Here is a 25,370-nt window from a genome sequence, read left to right on the forward strand (position 1 = left end):
ATTCTTTGTTGTGTGTCCCCATATAAAGAAAAGTTCTAGAAACAATTAAGAATGTGCATGAGCAATTTCTTTGTGGAAGAAGCACTGACTCCCAATAAGATGGCTAGAGTAAGTACCAAAGGCACATGGCATTGTGGTTTGTGGATGAGGAAATAGACTCAAAATTTTAGGAACTTTGCTCACTGAGCCTTTGTTATGGATGGAATTTGCCTTTTAAGTGGAAGGCTGCTTCTGAATTCTTGGTCCACTTGAGCCCAGAAATAGTACATCCTCCACTTCCACATACATCTAAGATGTGTAACATGTTCTTCCCAACAAAATTTGGATCTCTCACATTTTTTTTTTCTTATAATACTGTGTTGGTGTCACAAACTGTAGCCAGAATTGGTACAAGCACTGTCTGAAAGCCTTGGATATGGAGATCTAACATGGTACTAATAAATTAAAAGAATTGTTGAAACTACAAATTGTAAAAGAATTAGAATTTGGAAAGCCATTGTCTTGGTGGTTGATGCTCTTAGTTTGGTTGCACTCTCTTTTGGTACCAACTTATAGAGCATATGTCTACTTCAGTAATAATCCAAATAGGTTATTATGCCACAAAAAAAAGGTACTTAGGTACCCTTCAATGGCCCCCAACATCATTTCTTGCAATTTATGAAGCACAAGATAAACAGATAATGACCTACTTAGAAGACTGCATACAGTAATTAAGTAACACTCTTACATGCATAAGCATAATAATTAACTATGAAGCATGATCATAATTGGAGTTAGAAAACCTTGGCTTAGTCATCAGAGACAAAATAATGATGTCTACTTTAATGGAATAAATATTATTGCTCGGTGCTGACTTACTAAATCAGAAGAAAACCAAGAAAATTAATGGTTGGAAAAGTTATAAGCAAAGTAGTAGTTCATTGTTAAATGTTTAATGTACTTGTTTCTTTCTCCTGCAAGATTTAATAATTGATTAATTATATAAATAAATAAATAATGTGGGGTCCAGCAAATGGGCCAAGGAAATCAGTTAAACTCCCTCTTCCAAAGAAATAATTGATGATTGCTTTGTTTTCATGTGTGGGATGGGAGATATGTTATGTGCAGTTCCCACTTCCCACTGTGCTTGCTACTCCATAGAGCAAAACAAAAAGCTCTCATCTTTGTATATTTAAATCTCAAAAACATATGATAATTGCTAATAATTATGAATGCACATACATATATAAATACACTCCAATTAGGTGGGGGCCACCCCAGCTCAATTGGTCTGAGACCAAACCCATACCAATGCATGACACGTGGAAAACAGCAGCTTGATGATATCAGCATGAAGTGTGATGATGATCCATATACACAATAAAAATCACCTTATTCATCACCAATGTATTAACTAAGTCCTGTTAGATCATAAATCCTTGTCAAGATAACATGATCTGCTTTCACTCCTAATGAAATTGTTTCAATCTGGTGTCACACACTCCTTCCAAGTATTCTGTTTATAAATTATAATGAAATTATACATGATAAACACCAGCTTGGGTTTCACGTCAACACCCTTATTATAAATACCTTAGCTTCTCTATTTGTACTATAAATACCACTCATCTTCACCATTACTCTAACTTGACACATTCCCTCCTCTTGTTTTCTCTGCCTATCTTCTTAATGGGAGATAACAATGTGAACCTTCCACCGGGGTTTCGATTTTATCCAACAGATGAAGAGCTTGTGGTCCATTTTCTTCATAGAAAGGCAGCACTCTTACCTTGCCACCCTGATGTCATCCCTGATCTTGATCTCTATCCTTATGATCCTTGGGAACTTGATGGTATATCTATCTATTCTCTCTATTCTATATAGTCACATATATAGATACAACAACAACAACTGATCTGAATGTTTATATTTATAGGTAGAGCGTTGGCAGAGGGAAAGCAATGGTACTACTACAGCAGGAGAACACAGAGTAGGGTGACTGAGAATGGATATTGGAAAGCAACGGGAATGGAAGAACCAGTGATGACAAGCTCAACTAACAAGAGAGTTGGCATCAAGAAATACTTTGTGTTTCATCTTGGTGAATCCCCTTCTGCTATCAAAACAAATTGGATAATGCAAGAATATTGCCTTTCCGATTATTCTGCTTCCTCTAGCAGATCCTCCAAAAGAAAATCAGTAAGCTAAGCACAATATTTATATATATATATATATATCAACTTAGTATTATTCATAACTGTTGGTTTGTTTTATTATTCAGGATTATAGTAAATGGGTGATATGTCGTGTTTATGAGCGGAATGGAGATGATGATGATGGAACGGAGCTGTCTTGTTTGGATGAAGTTTTCTTGTCACTGGATGATCTTGATGAAATAAGCTTACCAAATTAAATTAATCAAGCTAGCTGCATTAATTAAGATAATCCAAAATGGATAATTATTAAGTATATAGCAGTGTGATGTTGCAAGTATAGGTAGATTTAGATTTCTATAGCAGCCCTTTAACACAAGAGGAAGTGGGGCACTATGTGAAATTCATGACCAAACAATATGTACTATGACGTTATGCTTTCAAAGATTCCATTTATCATTTTACCACAAATTTTTCTCTCCTCTTTTCTCCATATAAACACACGTGGACAATATTAATCCAAAACATACATGCCATCATGCATGTTGTTTAATTTCTTTGTTTATTATCATCATATCATATATAGTGCATGTTTGGGCGCCATTATTTTGTTAAAAAAAGATCTTTTTTCAATGAAAAAAGATCTTTTTTTATTTTTTAATGTGTTTGGCAAATTTCTAGTAGTAAAAGTAAAAGCACTAGTAAAATCAAAAAAAGATCTTTTTTGAGAAGCTGTAATTTATATCTTTTTTTAAAAGATCTTTTTTCCTTAAAAAAAAGATGTTTTTCATGTAATAAATAAACAAAAAAGTATTTTTATATTGTTATACCCAAACATAATTGATTGATAAAAAGACCTTTTTACATGAGATATCCAAACATAAAATTACTTTTACTTCTCTATAAGATCTTTTAAAAAAAGATAACTCGAAAAAAGATCTTTTTTAAAAAGCTCACCCAAACAAGCCCATAATCTTTAGTCTTTAGTGAAGGGTCAATTTTTTATTTTATTTTGTGTGTTTGCTTAATATATATGTTAGAAAGGAGCCACTCAGATAAAGATGCTTAAAACGTCTTTTTTTAAAGATGTTTTTCAGTCATTAAAATTTAATATATATAATCAATTAAATCATGTTATTTTTGTCAAAATTAGGCTAGACAAATTGATTTAACCGAAAAAATAGTGAATCAAATCTTGAACGGGTCTAAATTAATATATTTTTTTTATAAAAAATAACTACAATACTTTTATTATAGAAAATGATTAAAATACTCTTATTATATATATATATATATATATATATATATATATATATATATTAATTTTAAAAATTCTAAATCCCAACCCTACGATAGAAAAATAAATTACTAAAATTTAGAATTTTCAAAATTAATATATATAATAGAAGTATTTTAGTTATTTTCTATAATAGAATGTTGTAGTAATTTTTTATAAAAAAAATATTAATTTAGACCAGTTCAAAATTTGATTCACCATTTTTTGGTCAAATCAATTTGTCTAGTTTAATTTTAATAAAAATAATACGATTTAATCGATTATATATATTAAATTTTAATTATTAAAAAATCTTTATAAAAAGATGTTTTTAGCTTCTTTATTTGAGTAGCTCTTATGTTAAAAAGGTAAAAGAGATTTTGAACACTAGAAAAGAGGTTTGTGTATTTAAAATGGTGTATAAAAGATACAAAATATAAGATATGTATAGAGATATCTACGAACTATCATTATTATGTTAAATTACTAACAACTAACTATATCATAAATATTTAAGCTTCTAATATTCTAATATTTTCTAATAATATAGACTATATTACATAGTAATATGAACCTTTTTTTTTCCACATTTTCAAAATTTGAATTTGAGATCATTTAAAAAGGAACCGAATTGGTCTATGTTAAATGTTAATTATGTGGGTGATTTTAGTAGGATAATATAATATTTTAAAATATTTTTAAATTAAAAAAATATAAAATATAAAAGATATACTTTAATTTTAGTAATATTTTTTAAATATTATCAAAATTATATAACTACCATAATCATAATGAATTCCGACTCCATTTATATATAAAGATTTTGTTTAAGTTGAAAGTTTGAAGATGTTGACTAATTTTTTTTTTTCATAGAAATGAGAAGAATGATATATCTTAACATTGTAATTTTAGTTGTTTATTAAAATTTGGGAGGTACACACAAAAATTGAATAATTCAATTTTTACTTCTTAAATTAAATCGTTTTTTGTTTTAGAAAAAAATACAACAACAATTCACAATTTAAAAAAATATCATTATTAATCTAATATTAAAAATAAAAAGTAGAAAATGTCACGTGCAGAGATTGTTAAGAGAATTATGATAGGTTTAAGTGATAAAAGATAGATGAGGATGATATAGGAAGCTAAGAGGAGTGTGGAGCCCAAAGAGCAGTGTGTAAGAGGAAGCTTGCAACCGAGCGTTGGGTAATAATCCCATTATGCTTTTATAGCTTTTGATGCTATTTGGTAGCTGTTGTAAGTAGTAGTTGTCTTGTGTAACAATGTTAAGGAACACATACATTTTCTTTTTTCACTTATATCTATATCTATATGTGTATTGTATAATCATATAAATGGGTGACTGCTTAGGGAAGCATCAAGTCATGTGTGATGCAAGCATTCGCATGCTCTCAAACACCACCACCACCACCACCACTATATTATATATCACATATGCATAATGCATTTATATATAAATATAATGTCAAAAATCACTCACATATGCCATATTATATATAAACGGACATTATAATTTAGTAATCTAATGTATATATATCTAATTTTATAATTAAAATGTCTCACATATCATTTTTTTTATTGTAATTAAAATTAATTTTTTTTTTAAATTAAAGAATTCTTTCTCCCTCCTTACTAATTTTATAACCAAAATGTGTCACATGTCACTCCTTCATTGTAATTAAAATTAAATATTTTCCTCCAAAATTAAAGAATTATCCATTCCTCCCTCCCTCTTTCTTTCTCTATTTCTCTCATTTCTTCAACCACTCTATCTATTTTATATATCATTATCAATATCAATGATTAATTACTAATTTGACAATCAAAATGTGCAATATGACATTCTTTAATTGCATTAAAATTAAAATTAAAATATTAAAATTGAAATTAAAATATATCTATATTATGTATCATATATTACTATCTAATTTAATAATCAAATATGTCACATGACACTCTCATTAAAATTGAGAGAAAATATTTTTTTCAAAATTAATAAATTTCCTTCCTAAATTCTCTCATCTACCTCTCTCAATTTTTCTATTTCTCTCTACTATTTTTACTCTATATATAATTTATATTTTATATTAATAATTTGACAAATCAAAATATGTCATCCGGTATTTTTTACAATTAAAATAAAATTTTTTCTTCTAAAATTAATAAACTCTCACTCTCACTCTCACTCTTCATCTTTATATTTCTCTCTCTTTTCTCTCATTCTCTATTTTTTCTATCTTTCTGTTCTACAGAAAGCAAAATTAATAAAATAATATTATTCAAATAAAAATTATTATTATTATTATTATTATTATTATTATTATTATTATTATTATATACATATTTTTTAGTTTTTTATTTAGTTTTAAATTTTTACCGCTTATTTTTTTAATCTATATTTTTATTTCTCTTCTTTCAAATATTTATTACATATAATTTAAAAAAAATACTAATGCTATAATTAAAAGTTAGAATTAAGATTCAATTGTTTTAAAAAAATTAATTTTGAGTTAATTTTATAACTATTAGTATAATTTTTATATACACAAAAAGAAAAAATATAATTTTTAAATAGCAAGTATAAAAATTAATTATTTTTATTTGTGCAACAGATTTAACACCTAATTAAATGTAAAAATATACACGTTAAATTATTTTAAATTTTAGATAACGAATGTTAAAATTAATTATTAATAAAAAATTAGACTTTTTCATATAAAAATAATAACTAATAATTTTATTATTTGATTTTTTATCTACAGATATCTTGGTCTTCTTAGTCAGAGATTTTTGTCAACCTACAATTTTTTTTTATAAAAATAATTTAATTTTATAAAGTTTTTGTGTTATACATAATCTATATTGTCAGAATAAATTAAAATAAACCGTAATTTTTAAAAATTTATATTTTCGTAATATTATTATGGATAAAAATACTAGTTAATCACAAATAATAATAACGTATGTGATGTAAAATCGGTGAACAATGGATATAAATTCGATTACATGGGTTTTGATGTGAATCATGTGATGATTATCCTTGTCATCACGTCTAATATATCAAATAATGCATATATATATACAAACAAGACGTTTAATTATAATGAAATGCTGAAGCTTATTAATAATAACTATATATTTATTTTATATTTGACGTGATTTGACACCATTATTGATGCTACTATAATATTAGATACACAGAATGAAATGATGGAATCATATCTTTATTTGTTTTTGTCGAATTTCTACTTCGTTTCAAGATCAAAATTATTAAAGCACTCACTCACTCAGTATGCGCATAAACATTATTTCAAGCTTAATAATAAAAAGAAGGTACGGAGAAATTAAACCGCTAAAACGGACATCAACTTGGAGTGTTTTATTCATGCTGGTAAGTATAAGAGTAAAGTATCGTTTTTATCCCCAACGTTTGGGATAAGTTTTATTTGTGTTCCTAACATTTAAATCGTCGTATTTGTATCTTTAACGTTTATAAAAGTGATTCAATGTTATCCTACTATGAATTATACTAACAAATCAGATTATATTTTTCAATTATTCTCACTTGGATGTATTCATTCTCAATTAGGTCTCACTTGGATGTGTTCGATTTTAATATTATACCCACTATTTGTATTTAGATTCAATTATGTCCCTAGAAAAGTGAATTATGTAAATGTTGTGGGAATTAGTTTCAACATTTGATGAACTATTTTTCGGAGTAGATTATCGATTCTATCCCAGACATTTGTATTCTAACTTCAAGAAGAGATTTTTAAAACTTAAACTAAAACACTCATGATGTGTAATTGACGGCAGGATAACATTGAATCACTTTTACAAACGTTAGGGATACAAATATGACGATTTAAACGTTAGGGACACAAATAAAATTTATCCCAAACGTTGAGAACAAAAACGATACTTTACTCTAAGTATAATTATATAATCATGTATATACTTTATTCTGCTATTGGTTTAAATTTTTAAAATAAGTATTTTTATGATTAAAGAATTTAAAAATTCAATTTTTATTATTCGAAAATAAAAAACCTTATGAATTAACGTTTTAAGTTCGGAAACCAATTATTTTCTTTTTTACCAATAAAATAAATAATAAGTTAAAGAATTATGAGAACTTAAATTAATATTTATTATAAACAACCTTTACTCGATTTATAAGATAAAAAATACGACCTAATGAAATGGTGTATAGAATGTTTTATTTTTCTTCTGAAAACAGAAAAATTAAGACTTAACATCATATACTAGAAAAAATATTTCGAAAAGAAAAACATAATAATAATAATAAATTAATAATAAGGTAGGGTTGTTGTCCTATGTGTGTAGGCATGCTGCCCTTGCTATATCCATTGCTTCTGGTAAATAATAAACAATTTCATTGCTTAATCAGATAGTAAGCACTGATGAGGCTCCTATAATCATCTCACTCGTGCTTGCTTCTTAGAATGTATGTCACATGCGACTTGAGATTTCAGAATTGTGTTATAGCTGCATGTGGTTTTCAAACAACAAAAAATAAACCCATTTACTCAAACACATAATTATTATACTTTGTGCCTCTCATATCAATCAATTATATATATGTCTCGAAATATTTTCAGATTCAAAAAATTTTCGGATCTATTCAAAAAAGAAGAAAGAATGTTAATAGTCAAATTCGTTCCTAAAATATTATCTATTTTTTAAATTAGTCTTTAAAAGATTTTTTTAGTCATATTAGTCTTTAAAAGATAAAGTATAAGTCAAATTGGTTAGATAATGATGTGTCATGTTAAGTACCACATGACATGATGATGTAGTAGGTTAATATCATGTGTCACAAGATGATTAGTTGACGTGTCAAGTCAACGACACCTAGCATACCATGTGTCACTTGACGTGTAAAAAAGTTATTTATAATTAAAATAGTAGTCCCTGAAAATCTAGACGTAAGTCATTTTCATTTCTAGCTAAAATTTTTAAAATTAATCAAATTAGTCCTTATATAAAATATTAAAACTATATTTTGGGTTTTACTAAATAAATATAGTAGTTATTTTAAATGTTTTAATCTTTTATATCTCACTAAATAAATATAGTAGTTATTTTAAAAAATATATATTAAAATAGTAAGATTTAACAAGTGATCCCACAAATCGGTTTTTCAATTATTGAGTTCTACCGTATATATTAAACAATAATAAAAATTATCATTTTAAAAAATTTAAAAGATTTAAATTTTAAAATAAATATTATATTATGTAGTAAGATTTAAAATATTAAATTTAAAATATATAATCAACAATAATTTGATAAATTCGTTTAAATAAAAAAATTTTAATACAAAAAAATTACAATTTGAAAATATAAAATTTAAAATACAAATGACAAAATAACTTTATAATAATTTAATTATTTTTATTATTTTATGTAAAGAAAATTTTATTTTTTAAGGTCTAAAAAAATAATATTAAAATTAGTACTATAAAAAATACTTCAAATTTAATATTATGAAAAATATTTAAAAAAATTATATAAGGACTAATTTGATTAATTTTTAAAATTTTAAGGATGAAAATGACTTACGTCTAAACTTTTAGGGACTATTTTGATTATAAATAACTTTTTTACACATCAAGTGACACGTGGCATGCTAAGTGTCACTTACCTGATACGTCAACCAATCATATTGTGACATGTGGCATTAACCTACCACGTCATCATCTAACTAACGAAAGGATCAACGTGACTTATGTTTTATCTTTTAAAGACTAATATGACTAAAAAAATCTTTTGAGGACTAATTTAAAGAATGAGTGATCTTTTAGGGACGGATTTGACTATTAACTTTATTTTTCTGTGTAATTTTAGAAATAATAAAAATTGTAATCTATCTCTATTTCTATTTTATAAGATTCGTTGTAATTAAATTTTGTATCTTCTCTCAAATTTTAATTTAACATAGAACTTATTCATTTTTTTTTCTAATGTTAGATCTTATGTATTTTCTGCGATTTATATGTGTTGCTCGACTGTTTTCTTGAATCAAAGTTTTTCTTCTGTAAAAAAAAAAAAAATAATATGTTCCCTTGGACCTTGTTTAGACTTGCAAATTTTGAAAATGCCAAATCAAATTGGAAGCTATAATCACTGCCAAAGTATTCATGAATATAATAACCCTTTTCCAATGGGCCTATTTTTATTTTCATTTTTGAAACTTTATTTTTTCAACTTGTTCATAAAGCTTTTAATTTGGTTGTTTAATTTGTAACAAAATTCATGTACGAAAATGGATGCAGGTAGGTATTTGATATATCCCAACCCTCTTGTCCCTTTAATTTGCTGGCTTGCTTAGATATGATGATTGGTTTTTAAATATATATTGCCATGCCAAACCAAAAAAGTGCAACTAGTAATGAGAGTGATTCTGAGGCCAATACATATGTAGCTTTTGAGTGAAGTTAATTACACTAATCCGTCCATGCAACCATTAAAAGTCAACAGAAAAGTTCAAACTAAGTCAACCCCACAGTCCCACACAAAACGGAAAGGAAAAAGCCTATCAAATATAAAATAGTTAAATTATATTATTATTTCCCATATATATATATTTTTTAAAATAAGTCTAGATGATATTTATATATAACTATAATAAATAATTATTCGATTGGATAATATTTAAAATACTAAATTGGATTGGTCGAGTGATAATATTTATATATCGTACGCTTAAGTAAGTGTCAAAATTTAAATTTCGTTCTGTATATATAGTAATTTATTGATCAACGGAAGATTCGGAATAATTTTAAAATATCAGTTTAATTTTAATGCATCATAATAATGTAAAAGATTTTATATAATTATTCAATTAAATTAATATTATATAATTTTTTAAATGTAAATTTAAAAACTAATTATTATTATTATTGATATCGGAGATGAATCCAAATCCAATATATATGTAATTATATATACCTTGTGGCCTAAGTGACGATGAATTTCCCAACCCCCCAACATATAGTAGAGAAAAGCTGCATTGTGCTTTGTGCCATGAAAGTTGTAGAGAACACTAACCTACCCAATTCAGGACCACATCAGAAAAAGAAATGGATTAAAATATTGTAAAGGTGAAAAGTTCATAATATCAACAAATTATTTGTCTTTGGCCTTGGCAAGATTTATTGCATATTGAAAACTTGCTTTGAGGACAAATAATGTGTGTCTTGATTTAAGCACAATAATTATAATGTGGTGGGGAGTTTTTGTAGTGGGTGATGTAAGGAATGACCACATACATATAACTCACAAAATTATAATTCAATTACTTATTCAAATCATCATCTACTGAAAAGAATGCATGTATATGTTGCAACTACTATAAACATAATTTAATAACATTTTATTGGTTAATATTATTGAGTTGACATTTCATATATAATAATATATGAGTTGAGATGGAGATAAAAGAACATAAAGGAAAGGATGAATGTATGTAGCTATCATGGGAAAATATAAAATAAAATAAAGGTTCTTGTTAGGATTAGATTAGGATTAGGATTAGTATTAGAGATCAGGAATTGTTTATGAAGTACATACATTTTATTGAGTTACTGTATTTGTATGTTAGACATATTTTAGATATGACATTCATCAAAATTCGTTTGATATGCATATATATTGTCTCCAATTATATTTTAATAAAAAATAAAATTTTTTTCGAATATATTTAGACACATTTAAATACTATCATATGTCAATATGTCTAATTAACTTTATTCTTAATATGTATTCTTAAAATAAATATAAAAATAGTATATATTATTATTTATTAAAATAATTTTTTTTAAATATTTTATATAATTAAAATAAGATATTAATAATTAAAAAAATTAATTTATATTTTAATATTAATAAAATATTAAAATATTATTACAATTTATCTATATATATATATATATATATATATATATATATATACGTATTTATAAGATTTTAAAATTTCTGTCTCAATTATATCGTATCCTATATCTATGTATCATAGGGGCCGGATTGTTATATGTTAGGATACAGGGATCTTGCTAGCAAGTGATTGTATGCTATGTGATAACCGATGAGTAGGCAATTTCTTTTGGAGAGAAAAGAAGCTATTGCATGTATTAATATGACTAAATTATCAAATTAATTTTTAAAAAATTATTTATTTTTTAAAAAATTATTTATTTTTTAAATTGATCTTTAAATATTTTTTTAATTAAATTTATTTTTAAAAAAATTTAAATTAGTTATGTTAATTTTTTTATCATTTTTATTATTAATAGTATCAGAGTTTATTAATGTAGTACGTTAAATAATATTACAATACATATCTAATAGTCTCAATTAACTATTAACATGATTAGTTTATAAAACTAGATCAAATCAACCTTAAATTGAGAAATTTTAATGTCTCAAGTTATTTTCTTAATTAAGTTTTGATTTGATATAATTTCATAAATTTATTATATTAATAGTCAATTAATAAGATTTCTAAGTGTGTGTTGTGATATGCCAGATTAAAAAATTTTGACACGATCAACAACGAAAGTGACGAAAGGATGAATTTGATTAAAAAAAAATTCGAAAACTAATTTAGAGAACCAATGATCTTTCAAAGATGAATTTAACAATTTACTAGTATCAACATGACAATACAGTTCAATCGTAATTTTATCGTGGCTAAACTACATTAAAACAAACCTTGGAAGTTTAAATAGTCCCTTCAGAATCTTAAGTTAAGTCCCACTTTAATCTCTGATATTGGTAATAAGTTACACTGATTTAGTCTAATTTTTTAATTGCTACAATTTGATCCCTCCATATTCAAAAAAGTGTATAAATGTAGTCCGTCATGTATTTTTCGTCACCGGAATTCAACGCCGCTAATGACGTGATTCAAGCCTTGCGACGCTGGATATATTAAAACGATCGACGTCATACACGTTTTGATGCTAAAGAAGGTATTAAACTATGTCATTTGAGGGTTTGAATAATTTTGTCATAACCAAGTTCCTTTTCGTAACCCTCAAACGATGTCGTTTAATGTCTTCTTTAGCGTCAAAACGTGTACAACATCGTTTTAATATGACCAGCGTGACAAAACTTTGAATTACGTCACTAACGACGTTGAATTTCGGTGACACAAAATATACAAAAAATTATATTGGTGTACTTTTTTAAATTTGAAAAACTAAATTATAACAATTAAAAAATCAATGACTAAATCAATGCAATTTGTCAATTTCATAACCAAGGTAGGGCTTAACTCCATAATCTTATTAGTATCAAAAACTCAAGTAAGTTTTATTTGAAAGCCTTTAGCTAAATGTGTCTTGGGAGTTGGGACACATTAATATTATTATTAAGAGTAAACTTTTTAAATTCTTTTAATAAATATATAATAAACACATTGTTCGGTTGCTCGTATATCGAATGGGTTGGATGTGTTAAATACTCAGGGATGATGGAGAAACTGGATTCAAATCACCTTCACGCGTCTAGACCTTCAGGACCAGTGTGAGAGCAGAAGGTCGGAGCTCGAGGTCCTCCCCGAGTTGACGATGTGGAGTGAAGAAGGGGGATGCCACCTGCAAAGGGACTCCGACGCTCTAGTCAGTGTCCATACAAAAGGCGGCAGTTAGGATAAAGGATAGGCGACGTACCTCTGGAGAGGGGTAGGGCCCTCCCCTTATATAGTCTATGCTAGGACAGGTCCCACAGGAGCAGACCCACCTTCCAGGAAGCTTCCTCCCTAGCTGTCAAATACCTCGCGAGAGGGGTGGCGACATTCGGGCCGCCTCCTGGTTCGGGTCGTATGAGGCCAGTGGGTCGGCTGGTATGTCGGGTTTGGGCAATGGGCCAGCTGAGCTGGGCCGGAATAGTGTCCCCAATGCGCCAGCTATGGTCGTGAACGCCGTTGTTGCCGCGTTCCCTGCTACGCTCTCTCTAGTTGGGTTCTTGTGGAGCTGGCTGCTCGTGATGGGGGCGTGCCCCCTACGCGCGAGTGGGCTTCGTCCGTTTCAAGGGAACGTCAATAGTCGCCTCATTCTTCGTGCCTGGCATTTAATGCAATTATGATTGATTTGAAAAGTTGGGGAAAAAGATCATTATACCCTCGCCTTTTCGCGCTTCCTCTTCCTGCGATTATCATCCTATTAGTCTCAAAACTCCTTCACCTTTCTTTCCTTCTCCATCTCCTTCCTATTCACTCCTACGTTTGCCTCAGTTCTTTGTTTCAGTCTTCGAATTGCTGTTAAAGAATTCCCATCGCAATTTGCATCTGATCATTGCCCTTTTTTCTGCTTATTTCTTGGTAAGTGTTTCACATCCTATTACTATTTTACTGCATTGCTCTTGTGATCCTGCTACTTTTGACATTTTTCTTTCTGCTGTGACTTATTTTTACGCAGTTCATGTTAGGTAATTGTTAGAGGGGGTACCATTTAGGTGCATTATTTGTTTTTTGGTTTGCCATGCATTAGATTGCCATTATAATCCTGTTCCAGTAGGCTGTAGCGCAGCGCTAATAGGCCGTAGTGATAATTTTGCTTCTTCCGGGTTTCCGACCTACCGAGCTTATTAACCAAGTGGTGCCCCCACTGTAGGTATGGCACAACGCCCTGCCGCAAGAGCTCCCGTGGACCGATACGCCTGGGTTACCTCAGACGTGAAGGACACCCCTTTGCGAATAACTCTGGAGGAGCTCACAGAGTTTCGCCAAACCGACCAACTTTGCGGAGGAGGTCCCGAGGAAGATCGTTATGATGTGTTTGTTCCTACGGACCGGGAGCGGATATGTCACCTTAACTTAAACACCCCCGAGTCGCTGACTGGATCTGGGTGTACAAGGCGATGTTTACTAGCCTGGGGGTTCGCATCCCCTTCTCCCCCTTCCAGATGGCGCTACTAAATCGGTGCGATGTGGCGCCATCGCAGTTGCACCCAAATAGTTGGGCTTTCATCTGATGCTTCGAGATGGTATGCGAGTTCTTGGAGCTGCCGATCTCGGTGGAGGTCTTTTTGTGGCTTTTCGTTTTGACTAACCCCTCCAAAGAAGGGAAGGCTAAGAAGGGGGTACATGTCCTTCCGGGCAGCCCAAGGTAGGAGGATCTTTGGCTTGTTCGAAGATTCCTTTCATGACTTTAAGGGGAAGTACTTCAAGGTACGTCCCGCTGAGGGCCAGCATTCGTTCTGGCTAACCTTGGAGGGAGAGCGCCTTATCCCAACCTATTAGAGTTTTGGCGCTGGGGCCGACGCCTTTACGAAGGTGACCTAGAAAGGCTTGACTCAAGAAAATAAAAACGTTGCCGACATGCTGTTTGCCATTTTTGGCAAAAATAACGTTAACCTTCATCTCTTGATGGGTGATCGGGAGATGGCTAGGGCTTATATAGGTAAGTTTATCGGGTAATCGTTACTGTAGATTCTTCTTGTGTTTGTTATTTTCTGCTTCATTTTGTAACTCCTTTGTCTTCTCTATTTCAGTGTTACCGAGAAGACTGGCCTTGAGGGTTTGATGGCTCAGTTTCTCTTTGGGTAAAGTGATGACAGCTCTGCCACCCAAACCGCCGAGGCGTTGTCTTCTTCTCATCCCAAAGTTCAGTCGGCTCCTCCTCCTCATCCTCCTCCTCCTCCTCCTCCTCCTCCTCCTCCTCCTCCACCTCCTCCTCATGGACCCGTTGGCCCTGGCGCCACCGCAGCTCCTAGCAGCAACATGGTCCCTCCTTTCAAAGAGGAACCTGCCGAGGGGTCTAGCGGTCCTGATCTAACAATCCTCGACAACCCCCGGAAAAGGAAATCTCCCTCAAGTCCTGAAGGGATGCTTACGGTGATGGAGAAGAACTTCGACACCGCGGGGTTTATCGACTCGCAACTCATGCCGGGCACCGACGAGTTCTTCCATGGGGGAGATCTAGGTGCTCAAGCCAGGTGGATCTACTGATGTATGCTTAGGGCTGCGACCATTGCGAGGAGGGAAGAGCCTATCCTGAACCAGGCTGGGTTGTTGGAGGGAAAGTATCGCTTGTCTCGTCAGGAGGTCACCAGCTTGAAGGCTGAAATAGAGGACTTGAAGGTGAAGCTGGGTGATACCGAGGAGAAGTTGAAAACTTCCGACACGACCGTGGCCCGCCTTACCGACCGAGAGATGACCCTGGAGAGTCAGTTGAACACTTCCCACGGTCTGGTGTGAAATTTATAACCACAAACTAACCGACAAGTGCACCGGATCGTACCAAGTAATACCTCAGGTGAGTGAGGGTCGATCCCACGAGGATTTATGGACTAAGCAACAATGGTTAAGTGATTTACTTAGTTAGACAAACAAAAATTGGTGTTTGAAGGTTAAAAAGCATTAACAGTAAATTCAATAAATCAGAAAGCAAGCAGTAAACAAGTTGTGAATGATATATGGAGAAACAGTTAAGGTTTCAGAGTTATCTATTTTTCGGATTGACTTTTCTTACTAAATATTTTAATCATGCAAGATTTAATTCATGGCAAACTATAAGTGACTAAACCCTAATTCCTTAGACCTTTTTAGTTTCCTCTAAAATTCATCAACCGTCAATTTCTTGGTCACTTAATTCCAATTAGAGGGTGAAGTTCAATTCTAGTTTATATTCCACAAAAACCCTAATTACCCAAATATAAGAGGATTATATGTCACATATCTCATTAAGTCCAGATAATTAGAAATTTAGGAGAATATGTTTTCAAGCTGTTGTTTAAGTAAAGAGCTTTTCTAAGTTATACAAGAACTCAATTAGAATAAGGGTCATACTTTCTTTCCACCCAAATTCATAAAATAAAGAATGAAAACAATTCTTGAATTATAAATCAGTACATGAATTAAAATAGAAAAATAATAGTATAAATTCATACAATAGACAGAGCTCCTAACTTTAATAGTGGAGGTTTAGTTGCTCATGGTTTAGAGAGAAAAACTAGGATTCGTTAAAACTGTAAATTTTCGAATGAGGTAGAAGAGAGAAGAGATAAAACCCAAAGGGCTGATTCTTTTCTCTTTTATATCTAATCCTAATTAATGTAAAATATATTTCCTAAAACTAAATAATATCTTTTTCTAATCATAAAAAAAATAAAGGTTTAATCAAAATTAATTAAATTCTGCGTGCAGCCTTGGGACGTACATGGGACCACTTGATTCATTAAGGTCCACGCTGAACTTGAAAATTCTCAAGTTCAGCGTGGATGAGGCAGTGTGTTTCCTTTCTGCTTTTCTTGAGTCCAAGCTGAACTTGGATTAAACTAAGTTCAGTGTGGAGTGATGCGCGCAAACTTTCTTTGGAGCTTTTGATCTGGCACTGAACTTGGAGTTTCTCAAGTTCAGCGTGGGGTTGTACATATGAAAAGGAAGAAAATGATATACTATTATATATCGTTGCAAAGCTCTAGAAGTTAACTTTCCAATGCCACTAGAATCACGTCAATTGGACCTCTGTAGCTCAAGTTATTTTTGTTTGAGTGAAAGGAGGTCGGGGTTGACAACATCATTCAGTTTCTTCCTTTTCTGCTACAAAACTCCATCAAATCCATTTGAATGCTACCTGAAATAAACAGAATTGCACACAACTCAAAGTAACATTCATAGTGGCTAAAATATATTAAATTTTGATTAAACTTAGCAATTCAAGTGCAAATTCACAAGGAGAAGACAGAGAAGATGCCCACGCATCACGGTCAAACTTCTGCGGCGAAAGCCAAAGTTGCCAGCCTAGAGGCAAAGTTGGAGGAGGCCGTTAAGTCGGCGAGGGATGCTAAGATGGAGGTTGCGGGGCTGAAGGGGGAGGTTGCTGGTTTGAAAAAGAAGAACAAAGAGACGGTCAAGAATGCTCACGAGGTGATTTCTGGGACCAAAGAAGCGATCAAGGCCCAGGTCAAACTACTTTCTCCTAATTTCGACACCTCAGCGATTGGTGCTTTCAAGACTTTTCGGGATGGCCAGATTGTTGACATCTCGAAGAAGTAGTGTGTATTTATTTGTACTTTTTTGGGCCGTTCTGGCCTTGTAATGTATTGTTTTGAACACTGGTAGTTTGTGTAAAACAGTTTGCCGTTTTGTTTGATGGAGATAATTGGTAAAGCCAACTTGTGGCTTTTATGTTTAATTATTTGGATTATGGCCCTTATTTTCATAGCCGCCTAGTGTAGTGTTCCCGACTTCAATGTCTCCTGGGGTGATCAATCCCGAGATGCCGTAACGTTATCAAACTGATCAGTTAACAAGTTAAAACAACTAAATAATGCGTAAAAAATGGTAAAACGGGAATAAAAGAGATAAGATTTAAACAGCGCGTAATCAGAGCATGCTAAGTGACGATTTAAACAAGTGGGATAAGTAAACATGGGATAAGACGGGTGTTACTAGACCGGGGGATCGTCTGGTCACCGGGTCCATTTGAGCTTTCAAAAGTAAAACCTTTTTAAGTTCGCCACATTCTACGTCCTAGGCACCTCTCTTCCGTCTAGCTGTTCCAACTAGTAAGCTCTGTTGTCGATTACTTCTTTTACCTTGTAGGGGCCTTCCTAGTTGGCTGCCAGTTTTCTTTCTCCGGGGTTTGGCAGGCCCACATCGTTTCGTCACAGAACCAGGTCATCTGGTTCAAAACTCCTCCTTAACAATTTAGCATTGTATTGTTGGGCTATTCTTTGCTTCAACGCTATCTCCGACAAGTGAGACATCTCCCTGGCCTCGTTGATCAGATCCTTTTCCACAGCTTTCTCGACTCCACCCAGAATTAATCGTGGGCTCGGCTCCCCCACCTCCACGAGAATGATTGCATCAACCCCATAAGTAAGTCGGAAAGGGGTCTCGCCGGTGGAGGACTGAGGTGTCGTTCTGTAAGACCATAAGACTGATATAAGTTCATCTGCCCATATTCCCTTCTTTCAGTCAAGTCGTTTCTTGAGACCTTGGATAATGACTTTATTAGCAGTTTCGACTTGGCCGTTTGTTTGTGGATGTTCTACTGAGGAGAATCTTTGTTTTGTCCCTAGTCCAGCGAGTTCCTCACTGAACTTCTTATCCGTAAACTGCATCCCGTTGTCCGATATCACGACCTCGGGAATTCCAAACTTGGAAATCACTTGCCTCCATAAGAATTTCCGACAATTTGCTGAAGATATTCTGGCCAACGGCTCTGCCTCGACCCACTTAGTGTAGTAGTCAATGGCTACAATCAGGTATTTAACCTGTCCAGGGCCTACCGGAAAGGGTCCCAGAAGGTCGACCCCCCACTGGCTGAAAGGTTGGGGGGCCAAAAGCAAACTAAATTCCGTTGCCGGGGTTCTATAGAAGTTGGCATTTTCCTGACACCTTTTGCATCTTTTCACAAACTTTTAGGAGTCTGCCATCATAGAGGGCCAATAGTAACTGGCCCTGATAACCTTCTGGGCTAGGGCCCTTCCACCAATGTGGTGGCCGCAGCATCCCTCGTAGACCTCGCTCAATACGTAGTCCGTTTGATCGGGGCGTAAGCACTTTAGAAGGGGTTGGTTCAGCCCTTTTTTGAACAGTTGACCCTGTACTATCACGTACTTGGCCGCTTCCCTCCTTACCGCCTTCGCAACCTTCTCATCCTTAGGGAGCTTTCCCTTCTCCAAGAAGTTGGTAATTGGGTCCATCCATGAGGGGATGTCGGCTGCTCGGGCTATGTGCAAAGTGACCATCGGTTCCTTTACCAATCCTTGGATCAGGGATCGGTTTCCTGATCCTGGTTTCGTGCTTGCCAGCTTTGACAGGAGGTCGGCTCCGGTGTTCCTTTCTCTCGGAACGTGTTGCACCACGACCTCGTCAAATTCTTCACTCAAATATTTTACCCTTTCCAAGTATTTCTGTAACAAAGAATCCCTCGCTTGGTAGGTCCCATTGATCTGAGATGTGACGACTTGGGAGTCGCTGTTCACCTCCACTTTGGATGCCCCAACTTCCTTTGATAAGAGCAGACGTCCTATAAGGGCCTCATATTTTGCCTGGTTGTTTGAGACTGGGAAATCAAACTTGATGAACTGCTCGTATATCATTCCAGTTGGGCTTTCGAGGATTATCCCCGCTCCCCCCAAATGTTTGGTTGGAAGTTCCGTCTACATAGAGTTTTCACTGTGTGTCCGGGATCTCGTGAGCCCCCCTCCCCCGTTACCTTCACCAGGAAGTCAGCCATCGCCTGGGCTTTGATAGCGTGTCTGGGCTCATACTGCAGATCATACTGAGACAGCTCAACCGACCAGGTCATCATCCGGCCTGCCAGGTCGGATTTTTGTAAAACTTGGCAGATCGCTTGATCCGTCCTGACGGTTATCCGGTGTCCCTGAAAGTACTGTCTCAACCTTTGAAACGAGATTAGGAGTGTATAAGCTAGCTTTTCCAATTTGTTGTACCTTAGCTCCGCACCTTGTAGCACTTTGCTAATGAAGTAGATCGGTTGTTGGATCCTTCCTTCTTCTCGGACGACGACGGCCGCCAAGGCTTCGTCCGTTACGGCTAGATATAGAAATAATGTCTCACCATCCTTGGGTTTACCTAGGACCGGCGGTGCTGAGAGTATGTTTTTGAAATGGTTGAAAGCTTCTTCACAAGCTGGGGTCCATTCGAAGGCGATCCCTTTCTTCATGAGGTTGAAGAAGGGGAGGGCTTTGGCTGCCGATGCGCCGAGGAAGAGCGATAAGGCTGTAAGCCTTCCGGCTAACCTTTGCACGTCCTTGAGGCATCCTGGACTTGTCATTTGCAAAATGGCTTCACACTTGTCGGGGTTAGCCTCGACCCCTCTTTGGGTTATTGTGAAACCTAGGAACTTTCTGACTTCCACGGCAAAGGTGCATTTAAGGGGGTTAAGCGTCATATTGTGCCTACGAAGAGACCTGAACACGGTCTCCAGGTCACCGACTAAGTCCTCCGATCGGCTGGTCTTCACCAAAATATCGTCCACGCATACCTCAACCTAGGGGTGGCAGGCGGGGAAGCCCGCCCCGCCCCGCCCCGCCCTGCCTATTCAGGCGATCCCAAAATCCTAGCCCGCCCCGCCTAATGGCGGGATGGCGGGCTGGCGGGCTAAGCCTGCCTAAATTTCTTTTTTTTATAAGGACATATCTTCTATTTAAGTCAGTATAAATGTAAATATTAAATATAAATAGTCTCCAAAATAAATAAACATAATCCAAAATACAAAAACATAGTTATAAATAGTCCCAATGACAAAATAAATATAATCCAAAATCCAAAAACATAATTAAAAATAGTCTTCAAAGCAAATTAAACATAATTCGAAACACTTAATTTTCATCTTTATCTTCATGTAAGTCAATAACATCATTGGAACCAACTCCTGAAGAATAGCCTTCTCCTTTTGCAATATCTTCCTCATCTTTATCTTCCTCTAGAAAAAAGTAAATAAATATATTAGAAAAATAGTACATAATAATATTCAAAATCACTCAAGTATGTATATCATAAATATAATTATACCAAAATCATCATATCCACGTATCCAATTTCTGGTGCAAATCACCATTTCAACATTATCTGGCAACAAACGACTTCTATACTTATTCAAAACATGAGAACCCATGCTAAATGCAGGTTCTGAAGCCACGGTAGTAATAGGAATACTCAATAAATCTCGTGCCATTAGTGATAGTATTGGAAAACAATGATGGTTGTCTTTCTACCATTGCAAAACAGCAATGATTGCATCATTGCAAAATAATGTTGCCTCACTCAAATAAATATCAAGTTGGTTCTTTCCACTTTTCACTTCAGCTTCTTGATTACGGGACATCAAATCCTTTGCATTGCAAACAATATATGAATCAAAAAGCATGAAGAATAAAAAAATACATATAATCAAGTAGATAAAAATACTTACACCAACAATTTTAATAAGCTGAGTTCCAATTGCAGAAGATGTTGCTTGAGAAAAATTACTTGGAAGTTGGGAAGAACTCTCTACAGTTATAGAGGAATTATGGTCATAAACCTCAAAGAGCTTGTATAACTTACTCTTCACATGCTCCACTTTGTCTTTAGCACTAATAGGATCAATCTCATTATAGCAATGAACCAAAGTGTTGAGTTTAAATCTAGGATCAAGAACTGTCCCAAATGCAAGAACAACACTGTATTCCTCCCAATATTTCTTGAACTTAATCATCATTTTTTCTCCCATGTTCCTTATAAGCACTTCATCATTCTTCAAACTATTCATTAAAATAAGATGGATTTGCCAAACTTGTAAAAAATACAAGTTGAATGTTGGGTAAGAAGTTCCAGACATCAACTTGGTAGTTTCGTAAAATGGTAACAAGAAATCACATATCTTTTCAGTTCTTCTCCACTCATCCGATGAAGGACAATACTCCCTAAATCCAGCATCTTTTACTTTATACATTTCAAAAGCTTTCTTATATGGAATAGCACTTGCAAGCATTGCATAAAGTGAAATCCACCTAGTAGGAATATCTAAACATAATGCAGTCGTATACTCAAGTCCCTCAATATCTTCAAAATATTCTTTAAATTTAACCATTCAACTTTCAGATTTTCTCAGATACTTAATAGAATCTCTAATCTTATGCACTCCATCACCACATCTTTTCATTCCATCTTGGACAATAAGATTTAAAATATGAGCAGAGCAACGAACATGAAAGAATTCACCATCACACAACAATGAACCATGCACATCCAAAGTATTTTTCAAGTGTTCAACACAAGTATCATTAGAAGAAGCATTATCTAAAGTCATGGAAAAAATATTTTTATCAATTTTCCACTCAGTCAAAAGCGTAAAGATTTTAGAAGACAACTCAAATCCTGTGTGAGGAGGAGGCATATGACAAAAATTGAGAATTTTACTCTGTAATTTCCAGTTCTCATCAACAAAATATGCAGTCAAACATATAAACCCCTCATTGGTACTGGAAGTCCAAAGATCAGATGTTAAGCAAATTCTATTTGGAATGGAAACTAAATTTTTTTTAAGTTTCGCAGCTTCTCTCTTGTGAACTTTCACTATGTCAGCCTTAACCGTATTCCTAAAAGGAAGTTTCAAAGTTGGACTAATATATTTCATCCAATTTCTAAATCTCCTATCATCAACCATATTGAATGGCTTATCTCCCAGCAACTCCATCCTTATCTGGACCAAGCTTTTTGAAAAAATTCCAAACATCGGATATTGCTGGTCTCAGCCTTTTCGAACTAGGTTCATCAACCTCGACCGGAGCAGCCTCAGAACCAACTTCAACAGTAACAAGGTTACTCACAGTTTCAGAATTCATATTTTCTGAAATAAAAACAAATGTAAATTGTTTATATGAATCTGAAATAAAACAAGTATTAACTCATCTGATTTAATCAAAACTCAACCATTAGCAAACCACACAAAAAACAGCAAACAATTTTTGAATCTGCATCAGATTTAACCAGATATCAACCATTATCAACCATAATCAGAACTCAACCATTATCAAACTACCCAAAAAACAGATTCAAACAATTATCAAACAATTATCAACCATTATCAAACAATTTTTGAATCTGCATCAGATTTAACCAAATATCAACCATTATCAACCATAATCAGAACTCAACCATTATCAAACAACACAAAAAACAGCAAACAATTTTTGAATACACAACAAACCTATATCAAACGACAAACAAGCAAACCCTAAGCCAGAAAACTAATTTACCTATATCAGAAAACCCACTGCATCAGATATAATCAAATAACCATTATCAACCATAAACCCTAATTTACCTATATCAAACAATACAAAACACAACAAACAAACCTAAATCTCTTATCTCAAACCCTAAGCCAGAAAACTAACCAGAGGAGGCGAGGACCAGGACAGAGGAGGCGAGGAGCAGCCGTGTCGCGGCGATGAAGACAAACAAGGAGACCCAGAGAGCGAGACCAGCAACGAGAGGACAAGACCCAGGAGCCCAGGACCGAGACCAGCAGTGACGACGGCTAGACGGAGCAGCAGCGGTGGCTAGAACCCACGAGGACCAAAGATCGACAATGACTGCGACTCAGCGAGCGTCAGGGGTGAGGGCGGAACTCCGACTCAGCGAGCGTCAGGGGCTGAGGGCTGAGGTCGACGGAAATGGAAGTGCGATCTTGAGTGAGACTGACTATGGTCTATCCGTCTATGGGTGGAGAGTGGAGACTGGAGACTGGAGAAGCTGAAGGTTGAAGGCTGAAGCTCTGTCCTCTGTGTTGACGACCGAGGGAGTGACCGAGTAAGAGACTGAGAGTGACGGTGGGGATTGAGGTCGACGAAGCTGCAAATCTGAAATTGGAATTAGGGATTCAGTAGGGTTTCATTGGGGAGTCGGGTCGGGTTGGGTCGGGGTTAATTGGGTTAATGGGTTCTGGATCTGGGCTAAAACAATCATCCCTATAACAAAAAAAAACGCTCCAGCCCACCGGGGAAGCCCGTCCCGCCCCGCTAAAGCCCACAGTTTAAGCGGTGTAAGTTAGGCGGGTTTTTGTCTTTCGGCGGTCCCAAATTTCCAGCCCGGCCTGCCTTTTTTGGCGGGTTACACGGGCCGACCCGGTAGGTTTAGACCCGTTTGCCACCCCTACCTCAACCGATTTCCCGATTAGATCGCTGAAGACCTTGTTCATCAGTTTCTGATAAGTTACCCCGCATTTTTCAATCCAAATGGGATTACCTTGTAGCAATAAGTGCCCCCTGGAGTTATGAATGCCATTTTTTCCTCGTCTGACCGGTGCATCGGTATCTGGTTATACCCAGAGTACACATCCATGAAGCTTAGGAAACAATGACCTGCTACCGCGTCCACAAGGGCATAATGTTAGGAAGGAGGAAGGAGTCCTTGGGACATGCTTTGTTGAGGTATGAGTAGTCGACACACATCCTCCACTTTCTGTTGGCCTTCTTGACGAGGACCACTTTCGACAACCATGTCAATTAGTCCAGTTCCCTGATGAACCCTGCTTCCAACAAGCTAGCCGTCTGCTTGGCTACCTCGTTGGCTCTTTCCTGGGACATCTTTCTTCGTCTCTGGGCCACGGGCTTGGCGGCTGGTCTCACGGCTAGTCGGTGTGACATAAAATCGGGGTCTACCCCCGGCATGTCGGCTGGTGTCCAGGCGAATAGGTCGCTATTTTCTCTTATGGCCTTCATGAAGGGCTCTTTCAGGTTGTGGGGGAGGTTCCTATTCACGAAGGTGAATTTGTCCTCCGTGTCCCCAATCCTGAATTTTTCCAAATCTCCTTTGGGCTCAAGTCTCGGTTTGTCATCAACCCGGGCATCTAAGTCGGCCAGGAAGACCCCAGATGCTTCCTTTGATCTCTTCCTTAGGGAGAGGCTGGCGTTGTCGCATGCAACCACCGTTTCTACGTCTCCCTTAAGGGATCCCACCGATCCATCGTCAGTGACAAATTTCATGACAAAAAACTTAGTGTATATCACAACAGAGAATTCATTGATCGTTTTCCTTCCCAGAATGACATTGTAAGCCGTAGAGTCTCTTAGGATGACAAACTCCGCCATTACCGACCTCTTACCTCCCCCTCCATCGATGCAAATTGGGAGAGAAACTACCCCGTCGGGCTTCATGAAGTTGTCCCCTAGGCCGACCACTCCGTATTGGTGGGTTTTTAGATCAGTTTCTCGGAGTCCAGGGCATCGAAAACGTTCCTGAACATGATGTTGGAGTCGGCTCCGGTGTCTACAAGGATTCATTTCACCATACCTGTTCCGACTCTTGCCGTGATCACCATGGGAGGGTTCTCCGGGGTGTCGTGGAACCATTTGTCCTCTGGTTCGAACGATATCCTTGGGTTTCTCCTAGACGAGGGCCCATTGTTAGTTGATGATACAGCCAAGATCTTGGCGTCTTTCTTTGC

At 34.8% G+C, this 25,370-nt stretch overlaps 3 protein-coding genes across 3 annotated transcripts; 1 reads left to right on the forward strand and 2 right to left on the reverse strand.

The window, feature by feature from the left end:
* Nucleotides 1–1,391: 1,391 nt before the first annotated feature.
* Nucleotides 1,392–2,603, forward strand: LOC107621711 (NAC domain-containing protein 104-like). The gene is made up of 3 exons (XM_016323725.3): nucleotides 1,392–1,831; nucleotides 1,916–2,178; nucleotides 2,261–2,603. Exons 1-3 carry the CDS (start codon nucleotides 1,669–1,671, stop codon nucleotides 2,390–2,392), a joined length of 558 nt encoding a protein of 185 aa, XP_016179211.1. The 5' UTR covers nucleotides 1,392–1,668; the 3' UTR covers nucleotides 2,393–2,603.
* Nucleotides 2,604–18,069: 15,466 nt separating this feature from the next.
* Nucleotides 18,070–18,528, reverse strand: LOC107620098 (uncharacterized). Its single transcript, XM_016322316.1, has 2 exons — nucleotides 18,402–18,528; nucleotides 18,070–18,359 (listed from the first exon to the last, which is right to left on the reverse strand). The coding sequence occupies exons 1-2, from the start codon at nucleotides 18,526–18,528 to the stop codon at nucleotides 18,070–18,072; spliced, it is 417 nt and encodes a 138-aa protein (XP_016177802.1).
* A 300-nt stretch (nucleotides 18,529–18,828) lies between these two features.
* LOC148579136 (uncharacterized) lies at nucleotides 18,829–19,512 on the reverse strand. The gene has a single exon (XM_088488832.1). It carries the CDS (start codon nucleotides 19,510–19,512, stop codon nucleotides 18,829–18,831), a length of 684 nt encoding a protein of 227 aa, XP_088344958.1.
* Nucleotides 19,513–25,370: the final 5,858 nt, after the last annotated feature.

The sequence above is a fragment of the Arachis ipaensis genome, chromosome B10, assembly GCF_059453495.1.
Source record: "Arachis ipaensis isolate K30076 ecotype BB chromosome B10, ASM5945349v1, whole genome shotgun sequence".
Classification (NCBI taxonomy): Eukaryota; Viridiplantae; Streptophyta; class Magnoliopsida; order Fabales; family Fabaceae; genus Arachis; species Arachis ipaensis.

Excerpts from the sequence above, each read along its gene's own strand:
- LOC107621711 (XM_016323725.3), top strand. The coding sequence starts at position 1,669 with ATGGGAGATAACAATGTGAACCTTCCACCGGGGTTTCGATTTTATCCA. Across the intron at positions 1,832-1,915 it reads TGATCCTTGGGAACTTGATG|GTAGAGCGTTGGCAGAGGGA; the intron begins GTATATCTATCT and ends TTATATTTATAG. Across the intron at positions 2,179-2,260 it reads GATCCTCCAAAAGAAAATCA|GATTATAGTAAATGGGTGAT; the intron begins GTAAGCTAAGCA and ends TTTATTATTCAG.
- LOC107620098 (XM_016322316.1), bottom strand. The coding sequence starts at position 18,528 with ATGCAGTTTACGGATAAGAAGTTCAGTGAGGAACTCGCTGGACTAGGG. Across the intron at positions 18,360-18,401 it reads TAATAAAGTCATTATCCAAG|ATGAACTTATATCAGTCTTA; the intron begins GTCTCAAGAAAC and ends GAATATGGGCAG.
- LOC148579136 (XM_088488832.1), bottom strand. The coding sequence starts at position 19,512 with ATGATATACGAGCAGTTCATCAAGTTTGATTTCCCAGTCTCAAACAAC.